This window comes from Hemitrygon akajei, chromosome 15 (genome assembly GCF_048418815.1).
Source record: "Hemitrygon akajei chromosome 15, sHemAka1.3, whole genome shotgun sequence".
NCBI lineage: Eukaryota > Metazoa > Chordata > Chondrichthyes > Myliobatiformes > Dasyatidae > Hemitrygon > Hemitrygon akajei.
The window spans coordinates 24413166-24428008 of NC_133138.1; the positions used below are offsets into that span (position 1 = coordinate 24413166).

At 41.6% G+C, this 14843-nt stretch overlaps 1 protein-coding gene across 3 annotated transcripts in view; it reads right to left on the reverse strand.

Annotated features, from left to right (window-relative positions):
• Positions 1-14291, reverse strand: part of LOC140739212 (E3 ubiquitin-protein ligase SH3RF1-like) — an 89689-nt gene extending 75398 nt beyond the window's left edge. For 2 of the 3 annotated variants that reach the window (XM_073067307.1, XM_073067305.1), the window contains exons 1-2: positions 13653-14291; positions 5005-5421 (exon numbers count right to left, since the gene is read on the reverse strand). In XM_073067307.1, coding sequence (XP_072923408.1) covers positions 5005-5406 — 402 coding nt within the window. In that variant the 5' untranslated portion in view covers positions 5407-5421; positions 13653-14291. Of the gene's footprint in view, positions 1-5004; positions 5422-11590; positions 11659-13652 lie in introns of all 3 variants that reach the window. The other variant, XM_073067306.1, reaches the window with a different exon arrangement.
• Between the last annotated feature and the right edge of the window lie 552 nt (positions 14292-14843).

The following is a 14843-nucleotide window of genomic DNA, read 5'->3' on the forward strand; positions in this document are numbered from 1 at the left end:
AACATCCTTGTAAGCTTTCTCTGTATTCCTTCAATGTTATTAATATCTTTCCTGTAGGCAGGAGATCATAACTGCAAACAGTATTCCAAATTAGGCATCACCAACGTCTTATACTACTTCAACATAACATCCCAACTTTTCTACTGACCTGGCCTCCACCACCCTCAGAGCACTCCAGAGACTGACAACACCTCTATTGTCACTTCTCATCCGACTTCGCTACAAAGAGAAAAGCCAAAGCTCACTCAAATCATCTTCACAAGACATGCCGTCTAATCCATGAAGCATCCTGGTAAATCTCCTCTGCACCTTCCCTAAGACTTCTACACCTTCCCTAAAACTTCTACACCCTTCCTACAATGAGGCGACCAGAACTGACACAACATTCCAAGTGTGGTCTAACACATATTTGCACTAATCTCATTGTTTTTCTCCCACATCACCATCAGCTCCCTTGGATTCCACTGCTCCCCTACACGATAGAGGTGATTTACAGTGCCCAGTTAGCCAATCAACCCGAACATCTTTGGGATGTGCAATGAAAGCAGAGCACCTGGGGCAGGGTCACAGGAAGAATTCCACACAGACAGCACAGAAGGTCAGGGCTGAACACTGAGACCCTACTAACTCCTTCGCTGTATCTTTGAAATGTGATTAACAGCAGAGCATTCAGCTAAAACAAGGCATGTGTCTGTTAAATGTGGGTAGTCAGCATGAAGAATGCCACAATGGGACTAGTTTGCCACTGTAATGATAACTAGATGCACAGTGAGGGCGTTTATAACCTTCAGGGTACTGGGAAAACTAGACTGGGGCTAACTACTGAATTTTTACTTCTGACATTGTTTACAAATTATGTTTTCAATTAGGATTGACACATTTCTGTAGTTACAGCTGTGAGTGGAATAGGTTCATTTTTTTTTTACAAACAACTTTGCCTGCTTATCTCAAAAATAAATTGATGCCAGCCCAGTTCTCCTTCTGCCTTATTATGCATGATGGTCTCTGCAAATGCTCACATTGTAACACTACTCACCAGTGTATAATGAGGAAAAGCAATTCTAACATCCAGTGATCTTTGAAATGCATCTTACAGTCCAATTCCCCTTGCCTTAAACATCAATAGTAAATGCACTAAGCCAGCTTCCAGATGAGATACCCTAGGAATTTTGGTCCATAAATAATTTATCTGGGAAGGTAAGCAGTTAGCTTTGCTGGACTTTGTAATTGCACGAGCTTGGTTTGATCATGCATTGCAAAAGGTTTGCATAGAAGCACTTTGAACTATCTATACTCAGGAGAGCTAAGTGGCTCCTGATTGGACTTGACCTACCAGTTGCACAGACTAGATGGTCTCATCCAGTTACCTTGGCAACACCAGACAAAGTAACAAGATATAATACCAAAGCACTTGAATCAGGCAGAGGAAAAAATGATTTGAACACTTGCCTGATATTACCACTTTGTAGCTACTTGTACTATTTATTCAAGATTATGTCATTTTTCAGGACATGAGTGTATAGGAGAACAAAATGATTGTTATTCCAAATCTGATGCAGTGTAAAAAAAAACCACAGCAAGCATAAAAAACAATAAATATAAAAGGAACCTCTTAAAACACAATGTAGAAGTAACTGCTGAGTTTGGTTGTAAATAAGATTAACTCATATGCGTGCCAACCAGATATGGATCGGAATACAGTGATGTAAGAAGTGGTGAATTTTATTTGACTCCACCCAATGGAACATGCTGGAGACTTTCATTACACTCAATAGTGAATGAAAATCCAAAAACTGCAGAAGCTGAAAATCTGATTGGAAATACAGAAATGCTAGAAACTTTCAGTAGGTCAAGCAGCATCTGCGGAAATAGAAAAAGAATCTGAAGCTGTGAAGCATCTGACTGAAATCTATCATACATCCTCTATTTCCTTAGCCCTTCAATGAAGAACGAGCTTTAATGCCTTCCATTCAGCACCCTAGAGATCCTTCACTTAATTTATTCCCTGTCCTTCTACTCTCTATCATCATGCTTCTTAAAACCTACCTCCTTCTCCAAGCTTTTAAATAGCCAATATCGAAAGATAGACTTTATGTGGTTTAGTATCAAATTTTAATTGGTAGAAATCACATGAAACACCTTGGGATATTGAGAAGGAAAGAAAGATTAACTCAATTTTTCACAGGAAGATCGAAATATACAGTGAAATGCATTGTTTGCGTCAAGTCAAATCAACAAGGATTCTGCAAGTGTTGCAAGCTTCCAGCGCCAACGTAGCACGTCCACAACTCACTAATCCTAACCATACATCTTCTTAGAACATGGGAGGAAACCATAAACTCCTTACGGGGGGGGGGGGGAACTGAACCCCAATCTTACAGCTGTCACTAGGCTACCATGTCACCCCACAATTTAACTGTATTAGAAAGGCTCTGGTGTACCAGGAAGAGATGTGATTCTCAGCTCCTTTGTTGGGGTTCGCTTCTCTACAGTGACAGACTTGAAAGATCGACCCTCAATTAGTCGTTATGACCCCGGTCAGCTTTCAATATACTGTGAGCTTACATCAAATTCTCAAGCATATTTTCTGAGTGTCTCAGTTAGTAGAGAGAAGTGCAGGGCCACACATTTGTGATGAAAGATGAAACTAGGCTTTTTTCTGAGCAATGGGCCAACAAACTTTGTAAGTACTTAATACAGTATTCTTGAAAGGAGATGTGTAGGACATGTATTTTATAACACAGAGACTGGTTAGTGCTTGGAAGCAGATATGCTAGTGGCTGACATGATAACTGTACTCACCCCAATAATGAATTGATACAACCTATAGACTCCTCATTTTAAAGGACTCTACAACTCATGTTCTCAATATTATTTATTTACTTATTATTTTCACTATGATTTATTTTTGAAGTTGCACTATTTGTTGTCATATGCTCATTAGTTGCTTGTATGCCATTGTCTGTAGATTTTCATTGATTCTATTGTGTTTCCTTGTGAATACTTGCAAGAATATGAATATGGTTGTATATGGTGATAGTACCTGTACTTTGATAATAAAGTTTCTTTGAACTTTGGATATGCAGGGAACAGAGGGATATGGATTATGTAGAGGCAGAAGAGATTTAATTTAATTCAGGCTCGTGTTCGGCACAGTCTGTTCCTGTGATGTACTGTTCTGTGTCATTTAATTCTCTGAAGATTTTTGCTCCTTCCTAATAACCAAGAATTTAACTCTATGGATAGGTGTGAGAAAACTGTGCCATTAACCTGTTGGGACACAGCCAAACTCTCCTCAAAATCTAATTTCAAAGTTCAAAGTACATTTATAATCAAAGTATGCATTCTATGTACCACCTTGAGCTTTGACTCCTTACAGACAGTCACAAAAACAAATTAAACCAATAGATCTCATTAAAAAAAAGAATGTCAAACACCCAAAGTGCAGGAAAAAATAAATCATGCAAACAATAAAAGTAAGCAAGTAACATTCAGAATTGAAGTTCACAAAAGTAAGTCCACAGCCACAAAGGCAGTCATCACTGCAACCGATCCAGGAGCCCGTCTGTCGCAGGCCACAGCCTCAGTTCTGTGCAGAGACAAGTAAACCTCATGGATCAGCGAACTGAACACCAGCCTGCCCCTCACCTCTGGCCCTCCAGCAAAGACATTTCTTAAATCGGCCAAACTTTGGGTCATTACTCATCTTGGACCTGGACCCGGACCCGGACCGGGCCCAGGCCCCACCACCTGAAATCTACCTCACACCTGCTCAGCCCGTCTCAATTCTACCACATTGAATCACCTCCAAGTCCACTCCAGCAACAGCCAAACACTGGCTCATTACCCGCCCTCGGGCCCAGGCACCACCGCCTCAATTCAGCCTGAACCCGCCATGCTGCAGCCATCCTGCACCTTCAAGACAACCTTTCACCCCACAAAAATGCCAGGTCGTACAGGCAGTTCAAAAGCTCAACTTCAAAAGAGAATTATCATATCCAATATCCAATGACTGCAATTATCATATCCAAGAGAAAATGTGATTAATACAATAATTTATAGTTTTGTTTGCTACCAGCAAGTTGTCATTCTGCTTCATCAGTGGCATCTTAAAGCAGAAATTCATGATATGATCTTCCAACAATATCAATATAATTCCTATCTGTCCTTTCGCATTGTAATTAATTACTGAGATAACCACTATGGATTTGACCTAATTAAATCAGAACCTCATTTGCTTTGGCTCCAAACATTTATTTTCTCTGACTGCTTCAAAAAACATGGTCACTGAATATCTGTATTCAATCCCACCTGCCTTTCTCCATCTCCACTCCCCTCTGTTCTGCCTCTAACCCTGAAGATTTTATATAAATATTCTCCTGACAACATCTCCAGGGATAACTGGTCCCTCTCTATCAGCTGAAGATTCTCAGACACTACATTTACACAGTATATCAGAACTTGCTGGAGATTTATGGAGAGAATTCCCAGTGGTATTGCCCTCTGAAGCAAGCTACTCAATTATCAATAAAATTTCTCAATAATAAGTGACTCACAGGACATTTAGAGACAGGCAATAACTAGATGATGACCACACCCTGAAAAAAACCACATAACCTACTGGCTAACCCAGGAGATTCCGCAGGTGCTGGAAATCTAGAGTGACACATACTAAAATCTGGAGGAACTCAGCATGTTAGGTAGCACCTATGGAAAAAAAAATACAGTTGAAGTTTCGGGCTGATTCACTTCTACCTCCAGGAAATTTTATATAAGTATTCCCCTGTCGACACCTCCAGGGATAACTTGTCTCTTTCTATCAGCTGATGTATGATCAACAGAAGATTTTCAGACGCTCCTTGATCCTGATGAAGCATCAGAAACATCAGTTGTTTATTCCCCTCCATAGAAGCTTCCCGACCTGCTGAGTCCCTCCAGCGTTTTGTATGCATGACATCATAAGTTATGTTCTGGAATGCAAAGATAAAGTAGCTTTAATTTTACCTTGTCTGTGGGGCTCCTGGCACTGGGAAGTGAGTTCGCCAGACTGGTATGAGGATTGACCGGGTCTGTGCTTCTTTTTCCTTGGTCCTGATTTGCAGGAGCCTGCGCTGCTTGAGGGGGAATGACCCTGCCGTTTGTTTGCCCGTACTTAATGCCATCCAGCAGGCGAACCAGCAGCAAGTTCGCTGGCAGTTCTTCAATGCTACATGTAACCGGAGTCCTGCATTCCGGGCACCGGAGCTCCTTCCTGGAGTTGAATATCCTGTGGAGACAGGGCTTGCAGAAGGTATGCTGGCATGGCAACACCTTGGCAGTGGCATCCAGCCTTTCAAAGCACACTGGGCATTCCAGCAAGTCCAGCAAGGCGAGGTCATCCATTCTACTTCCACAATACCATCTCATCAAAATATAGTCTCCCTGGAAATCAAGCAGGAGAATGGGTTAGGCTTAAGAAGGTTTGCAACTATTTTGAACATGATTATACATTCAGAAAACGGAGGTGCAAAGAGACCTAAAGGCAAACTCGCAGCCGGTAGTAAGGAACATAAATGCAATGTCAGAATTTTTTTTCCAGGGGATCAGAATAAAAAGGCAAAGATGTCATGCTAAGGGTTTGTAAGGCACTGGCCAGACAGCATTTTGAATATAGTAAGCAGGTTTGGACCCCATACCTAAGGAAGATGTGCTAGCATTTGAGAGGGTCTACAGAATTCATTGTCACAGAAAGCTGTAGAGGCCAAGTTACTACGTATATTTAAAGTGGAGGTTGATAGGTTCTTGATGAGTAAGGATGTCAAAGGTTATGGGGAGAAGGGAGTAGATCAAAGTTGAGAAGACAAAAAAAATATCAACCATAATGGAACGTTGCAGTAGACTTGATGGGCCAAATGGCCTAGTTCAAATGTTATGTTTTATAGTCAACAACAAATTTTTGGATTACAAATTGTGGCTTCAAATTAATTTTAGTCTACAGAGCAAAGGAAAGGAAGTGGCAGTAAGGGAGCACTTTGGGTCTACAATTCAATAAGTTCTTAAACAGTTATGAATGCCATAGATTCACTACCATTGAGATAAAGAAATTCCTTATCATCTGTGTTGTAAAGGGACATCCTTCTATTCTGAGGTGGTGTATTCTAGTTCTAGACAATCTCACTATTGGAAACATCCTCTCCTTGTTCACCCTGATTAGATCTTCTAATGTTCTGTAGGTTTCAATGATATCCCCTTTCATTCTTCTAAGTAACGGCATGTAGAGGCCTAGAGCTATACATTAACCCTTTCATTCCCAAGACCATTCTCATAAACCTCCTCTGAACCCTCTCCAATGCTAACACATCCTTTCTGAGATATAGGGCCCAAAACTGCTCACAATACTCTAAATGTAGTCTGAGCAATGCCTGAGAAAGCCTCAACATTACATCCTTGCCTTGATATTCTAGTCCTCTGTAAATAAGTGCTAACATTGCATTTGCTTCCTTTTACCTGGAAGTAAACCTTTAGGCAATCCTGCAGAAGGACTCCCAAGCCTTTCTGCACCTCTGATTTCTGAATAAGCTCCCTGTTTAGAAAATAGTCTATACCTTTATTCCTTCTACCAAAGTGCATGACCATACACTTCCCCACACTGTATTCTCTCTGCCACTTCTTTGACCATTCTCCTAATCTGTCCAATAATCTCTGCAGACTTCCTGCTTCCTCAACACTACCTGCAACTCCACATATCTTTGTATCATCTGCAAATATGGAACAAAAATCCATTTGCTCGACTGATTTCCTTCAGGGAAGAAAATCTGGACAAACCCACACCTGACTCAGGATCCGTAAAAATGTGGCTGCATGACAATAAAAAGACCCAGCAAGTTATCCAGTCCATTAACGCTGCGCAATAAACGTCATCCTTGCAGAGATGTCTGCATATTGCGAAGGAATCAAACAATCCTCTTTTCCTGAGATGGAAGTGATAAAAGTTTGTTACACAGACCGTTGGCCTAATGCTGGTCTTCCCACAAAACTCTGCAGTTAATTGAAGGTAGGGCTGTTCCTTTCCCCAAAATGTGAACAGCTCTTCTAAGAATGGACTGTGAAGCCAGAGACACCAGGAAATTACCTACCTCCTGAAGGAAGACTGCTGAATTCTGATTCATGTGGGGAAAATAAGAAACCTTCCAGGATTTAACCCAAGATGCAGGTGGTGTACTGGATATAAATTTGAAGTGGGAACTCCTGCGTACTTTCCTTTCATACATTGGAGTGTTGAGACTGAATGCCCCAAATAATCCCACTTAATGTTGTGGACTTGATCTGAGATGTCTATGACCCTGGCACCTGGAAGGCAGCAAACCATCTGGGAATCTTGTTTACATCCACAGAACTTCTTTTCACTGGTTAGGGGAGCAGAATTAGTTTGGATCCTTCCTGCTAAGAGCACCTGCGGTGAAGGGGGACTAATATCCTAGCTGCTTGTGCTACAGTACATGGGGTGGTTTAAACTAGAGTGGCAGGAGGATGGAAGCAAGAGAGCCAGGACAGATATTGGTGTGACTATGGAGATATATGTTGTTAAGCCTACATTCAAAGCCGGGAATTGAAAGGTTGAGCATGGTGGGACTAATGTTCTGAGCTGCATGTATTTCAAATCAAGGAGTATTGTAGAAAAGCTTTCATACACCTCTATGTATGCAAGCTTAGGACATGGATCAACATGTGGAATTATGTGATTGCAGGCATTAGTGAGACTTGACTGCAGGAGCAGCAGGGTCCCATTGTTTGTATGTGATAGAGCAGGAGTTAAAGGGGTGGCATTATTAGTTAGGGTAAATGTTACAGCACTGCTCAGTCAAGACAGACTGCCAAGCTCATCTAGTGAGGTTTTATGGGTAGAACTGAGGAATAAGTAGTCCGTGCTGGTGGAGTAGTGGTATCCGCACCTGCACTTTGGACTGAGAGGCCCCGGGTTCGAATCTGGCCAGCTCCTTGCAAGAATTCCACCCATGCTGGGTTGAATGTTGAGCTAGCAACTTGATCTTGTAAAACAGACAAACACTAAAGAAATTACGAGGTTGCTGCCCAATGTGCCTGAAGGTGTGGGGAGGAACTTTTTGAGGAAGAAGAAATGTTTGGCCATGTTAATAGGATTATATTTATAGACCATCCAACAGTCCACAGGATTTAGAGGAGCAAATTTATAGAGAGATCGCAGACTATAGCATATGGTTGTGATAGTAGTCTGGTTCTCAGGATGAGATTCTAAATTAGAGCATAGTCAATTTTGTTCTGAAGTTGCTCCATTGTTTAAAAAAGTTTCAAAGAATAAGCTGGGAACGGTGAGCCTGGCATCGATAGTAGAAAGTTATTGGGAAGTATTCTGAGGGACTGGGTATGCAAGTATTTGAACAGACAGCGGCTGACGATGGATAGTCAAAATGGCTTTGTGTGTGGTAAATCTTATAGAGATTTTCAATGAAGTTACCAGGAAAGTTGATGAAAGCAAGGTAGTGGATATTGTCTACATGGTCTTTAGCAAGGCCGTTGACAAGGTCCCGCATGGGAGGTTGGTGAAGAAGGTTTAATTGTTTGGCATTCAAGATGAGGGGATAAATTGGATCAGATATCGGCTTTGCAGAGGAAGCTATAGTGTGGCTGCAGATGGCTGCCTCCCTGACTGGAGGCCTGTGACTAGTGGTGTACTGCCAGGATTGGTGCCGGGCCTGTTGTTGTTTGTCATCTATATCAATGGACGATAATGTGGTAAAGTGCATCAGCAAATTTGCGGATGACACCAAGACCGGGGCTGACAGTGAGGAAGTCTATCAAAGCTTGCAGCGCGATCTGGACCATCTGGTGAAATGGACTGAAAAATGGCAGATGGAATTTAATGCAGACAAGTGTAAGGTGTCGCACTTTGGGAGGACCAACCAGGGTAGGTCTTACACAGTGAGCAGTAGAGCACTGAGGGATCTGGGAATACAGATCGATAATTTTGTTGAAAGTGGTATCAGAGGTAGATAGGATCATAAAGAAAGCTTTAGCCTTCATAAATCAATGTAATGAGTACAGGAGTTGAGAAGTTATGTTGAAATTGTATAAGACATTGGTGAGGTCTAAATTGGAGTACTGTGCGCAGTTTTGCTCATCAACCTACAGGAAAGATGTAAATAAGATTGAGAAAGAGTGCAGAGAAAATTTAAAAGAATGCTGCCAGGACTTGAGGACCTAAGTTATAGGGAAAGGGTGAATAGGTTGGAAAGTTATTCCCTAGAATGTAGGAGATTACGGGGAGATTTGATAGAGGCATACAAGATTACGGGTGGTATAGATAGGGTAAATAGAAGCAGGTTTTTCCCACTGAGGTTGGTGAGGCTTGAACTGGAGGTCATAGGTTAAGTGGGAAAGGTGAAATGCTTAAGGTGGTGAGAATGTGGAACAAGCTGCCAGCAGGAGTGGTGAACGCAGGGCCAATTTCAACAATTAGGAGAAATTTAGATAGGTACATAGATGGGAGGGGAATGAAAGGGTATGGTTCAGGTGCAGGTCAATGGGACTAGGCAGATTAATGATTCAGTATGGACTAGATTGGCTGAAAGGCCTGTTGCTGTACTATAGCGTTCATATTGAGAAACAAAGATAAAAGGTTCTGATTTATGCAATTAATTTTCACATATTTCAGAGGAGATTCATAAGAACGATGCTAGAAATGACAGGGTTCATATATTAGGAGTGCTTAATGGATCTAGGCCTGTACTTGCTGGAATTCAGAAGACTGAAGGGGATCTTATTGAAACCTATTGAAAGGCCCAGATAGAGTGGATGTGGAGAACATGGTTCCTATAGTGGGGGAGCCCAGGACCAGAGGGCACTGCATCAGAATAGAAAGGTGTACCTTTAGAACAGAAATGAGGAGGATCTGTGGAATTCATTGCCACAGACAGCTGTGGAGGCCAAGTCAATGGTTATATTTAAAGCGGACGTTGATGGGTTCTTGGTTATTAAGGGTGTCAAAGGTTACAAGAAGACAGGAGAATGGGGTCGAGAGGGATAATAAATTAACCATGCTGAAATGGTGGAGCAGACCCAATGAGCTGAATCATTAATTCTGCTCATATGTCTTAGTCTTCTGGTCTTTTAATGTATTTTAACTTCTTACTATTTGTTTGCAATGCATTTGCTTTTTGAATGGCTCTAAACTACTTTATTAAAATGAGCACATTATTACTGGTTGCATACTCTAAATGGTAAAACCTTACTACTGTTATAGCTGCACCATATGTTGCCCTAAACCCAGCATAAATTCTTACTAAAATACCTCAGAGAGAAAATAGACAAAACCAATGAGAAATATGGGGAAAAAAAATCTGCAGATTACGGAAAATTGAGAGGAAGTTAATACTGTGCAAAAGACTTGGTCACATACACATAGCTAGGGCATCTAAGATTTTGCACAGTACAGGTGGCCCCCGTTTTTTGAATGTTCGTTTTACGACAGCTCGCTGTTACAAAAGACCTACATTAGTACCAGTTTTTGCTAACAAAAGTTATGAAAAAAGACGCCCGCTTTATACGCTTGTTTACCCCAAGAAAGACTACCATAACCGTGAAGCCTTGTGCGGGCAGTTGTGTGCGCATGTGTGTACGTGTGCAGGAGTTTACATGCCGATTTTTTTTCTCCAAATTGATTTTGGCTCCCTGTCCTGATTTTGATAAGTAAAACTACACCATACATACAATATTTCTACTTTATATAGGCTGTGTATTTACCATATTATTCCTGCTTTTACTATATGTTCGTGTAATTTTAGGTTTTATGTGTTATTTGGTATGATTTGGTGGGTTATTTTTTGGGTCTGGGAACGCACAAAAATTTTTCCCATATAAATTAATTGTAATAGCTTCTTCACTTTACGACATTTCGGCTTACAAACAGTTTCATAGGAACGCTCTACCTTCGAATAGCGGGGGAAACCTGTACTGTATTTGTTAATGTAGAGCAGAGAGCAAGTTCAGAAATCTGGCAGGAGCAAAGGACGTTGGTAAAGGTGAAGGAGGGGTGTTGGATATATGGCAGAGAAGGAGGGGTGGGTTGGGGATGGGGTTTGGCACAGGTGTAGACACCCGGCAACGTCAATTGATTTCAATCAATTAGTTTTTTGGTCATTACAGAATGTCTCTCTGGCGCTTCCTGCACCCTCCTCTCGTCCTTTCCCTAACCATAATTCCTGTCTCCCTGCCCCCTTCCCAATCTCAATCCACAGTAGAGACACATATCAGAATCAGGGTCATCATCACTCACATATGTCATGAAATTTGTTTATTTTGCGGCAGCAGTACAGTGCAATACATAAAATTACTACAGTACTGTGCAAAAGTCTCAGGCACACTAACTATATGTGCCTAAGATTTCTGCACAGCGCTGTATACGATCATAATTATTCCATGTTTTTTTAGTGCACAGAGTGATGTAGCATAGGAATAGGCCATTTGGCCTATTGTATCCATGTTATCCATCATTCAATTATACTAATCATACATTATCCCATTATTTAAATTCTCCCTACATTCACATCAACTCATCCTCAAGTCTATCACTCACCTATACAACAGGGGCCAATTACTCTAGCGATCTCCAAATTTTTGGGATAACAGAGGAAACCAGGGCACCTGGAGAAAACCCAACAGGCTTAAAAGTAGAACATACAAAGATAGAAACATAGACAGCATTGGAACTCAGGACTAAACCAATGTCTTTGGTGCTACAAGGCAGACACTCAATTAGCTACACCCCTGCACTGCCCATTTCATGGCGGATTAAGGTTGTAACAGTTTTATTTCAACATGAGGAGCCAATGCAGTCCACTGCATTCCATGGCAATTTGTAGCACCAGTTCTTTGACCCACATTACATTTTTTTGCAAATATGTCAGGCAGTTTATTTCTCAGAATATTTCTGATGACACAGCATTCTAGTCATAGTGATATATAGCAACTAGGTAAGCTGAACACTTTGGTCTCCTTTGAAACTGGAAACAGCACAGCCAACTGTTCCACATTAATGATGAATGGCAATACGGCTCCCAGGGCCGCATGCACAGATATGGTTTCATTAACTTAGGTTGTGACAACTGAAGCATGCAACAAGTATAATACGTCCACGTCAGTAAAGCTGCCTTTTGCTATCAGAAATACAAGATATCCTGCAGATACTGGAAATCCAAAGTAACAGACACGAAATACAGGGGGATCTCAGCAAGTCAGGTAACTTCTACAGAAAGGAATGAAGAGTAGTTTTTTCAGGCTGAGACCCTCCATCAGGGCAGGGAAGGAAGGGAAAAGAATTCAGAATCACCGGGAAGGGTCTTCGTCCAAAATGTCAACTCCTTATTCCTTTCCATAGATGTTACCTGACTTGCTGAGTTCCTACAGCATTTTGTGTGTGTTATTCTTAAGACATCAGATCCTTGCTGGCAAATCAGAACAAATGACAGCATAGTTCTGCCTCTAAGCCATATTATACTTGGGGCATGGGTGTTTACCACTGAGCTGTTATGAGAAAAAAGCAACAGTACTCACTGCCCCAAAATCAGATTCTCTTCCTTTGAAGAGCATCACACATTTCATTATGAACAGCAAAGAAATACATTTCATGTGCCATCATCACTGTTATTGATACCACCACATGATAAAGGAGCAGAATTAGGCCATTCGATCCATCGAGACTGCTCCACCATTCATTATCCCTCTCATCCCCATTTCATGCCTTCTCCATGTAAACATAGATGCCATTACTAATCAAGAACCTATCAATCTCTGCTGGATAGATAGCTAATAACTTGACCTTCAGAGACAACGGTGGCAATGAATTTCACAGGTTCAACACCCTCTGGCTAAATAACTTCCTCCTCATCTCTGCTCTAAAGAGAGATATTCTGAACTTCAAACAAGAGAAAATCTGCAGATGCTGGAAATCAAAGTAACACACACAAAACACTGGAGGAACTCAGCAGGCCAGGCAGCATCTATGGAAAAGAATAAACAGTCGCGGTTTCCGGCCGAGGCCCTTAATCACATTCTGAATTTTTCCCTGTGATTTTCACTGAGAATATTTGTAAATGCATGTTTCCCATTATACCTCAATTTAAAAAGGCGACTCTCCCGCAGATTTGACCCAACCTGCACTTCATCCATGTGCTATGACCCTGTCTCAGAGAAATCCCTGAAATTAAGTCCAATTTTTTTGTTTTTCTCCTCTTCATTAGAAGTAGCTGATTTTCACGTCCCCACATTATTTGACAGTGTGCTTGAGATGGGAGTTAAATCACTGCTTGGAAATTCTACCTCATTATGCAACAAGCCATTGAGAGAACCCTTTGCATATTTATACAGTATAAAATATTGAAGTGGTAAAATTCTCTTCAGCATTAATTTCTAAACGTTTTTCTGTTTACATTAGAGCTTTGATCTGTGCAATTTTCATTCTATGTTGAATGAAAATACACTTGCTGTAACAATTATTTAGTTGCAAAAGATTGATTCACCCAATAATTTAAGAATGCTTGAATTTCCTTGTTACCGATACAATCCTGCCTGCTATATACTGGATTATTCATCACAGACCACAGTTTACTTAAGTGTCACCTAGATGCAGCTCTACCGACCTGTCACTTGCAGTGTATGGAAGACTTGAAGCCTGAAAGAAGTAATGTGAGACCTCTCTTCATTCCAGGGAATAGATTGAATGGAGATCGCATCAACAAATCCTTGCTCCAAAGTCGGGTCAGCCCAGGCTCCTGGAAATATCCAGACACCTGTGCATAATCTTCACAAATCACTGCGAAGCTGTTTCTTCCGACTGCTTTTGCACCTCGATTTCTGCTCCAATTCATATGCTATCACTGTGCTGAAACAATTTAAACCTGCAGTTCCCTTGTCAGTGGTCGTAGATCACATTAATGTTGAAAACAGGAGACAAGATTCACAGTTCTCTTAGTAGTAAAGGTTGGGGAGGGGGGTTGGTGTGGGGTTAGGTTTCTTGCCAAGAAACCCCAGCCTAATTAGACATCCAGCCGTGAGATCACGCCACCCAGATCCAGAACAGAAACTGCAGCAGTGATCGAATTACAAGGCAAACGTTAACCACTTCAGTGCTATTGGGGAATCTCTGCTGGCTGCAACATACGGCTGAGGTGCATAAGACGCAAAGGTTCGAGAATCCAGTCTCTGGGAACAGGAGAGGCAAAAATATCTGTAGCAGAAGAATTTCCAGCACTGTTCAGCTAATACCACACCCATTTGGGAGAACTGATAATGCCATTGATACTGAATGAAACAAGACGCATCGTGAACCGGGCAAAGGGTTCCCTCTGCTGGAATCATTTGCAATGCTTCCTTCTTCATGTCGACAAAGATTTGTGTACAGATTAATCCCAGAGAGCTCCAAGGCTGAATATAGGAATATAGGAGCAGAGCCGGGCCATTTGGCCCATCATGTCTGCTCCGCCTTTCCGTCGTGGCTGATTTACTATCCCTCTCAATCCCATTCTCCTGCTTTCTCTCTGTAACTTATGACGCTCTATTAAGAACCGATCAACCACCACTTTAAATATACCCAATGGCTTGCCCTCCATAGCCGAATGTGGCAATGAATTTCGCAGATTCACCACCACTCCTGGCTAAAGGAATTCCTTTTCATCTGTTTTATAGGGACGTCCTTCTATTTTGAGGCTGCCCTCTGGTCCTAGACTCCCCAGCTATACGAAACAGCCTCTCCACGTCCACTCTATCCAGGCCTTCCAATATCCCATAGGTTTCAATGAGATCCTGCCCCTTCCTTCTGAACACCAGTGTGT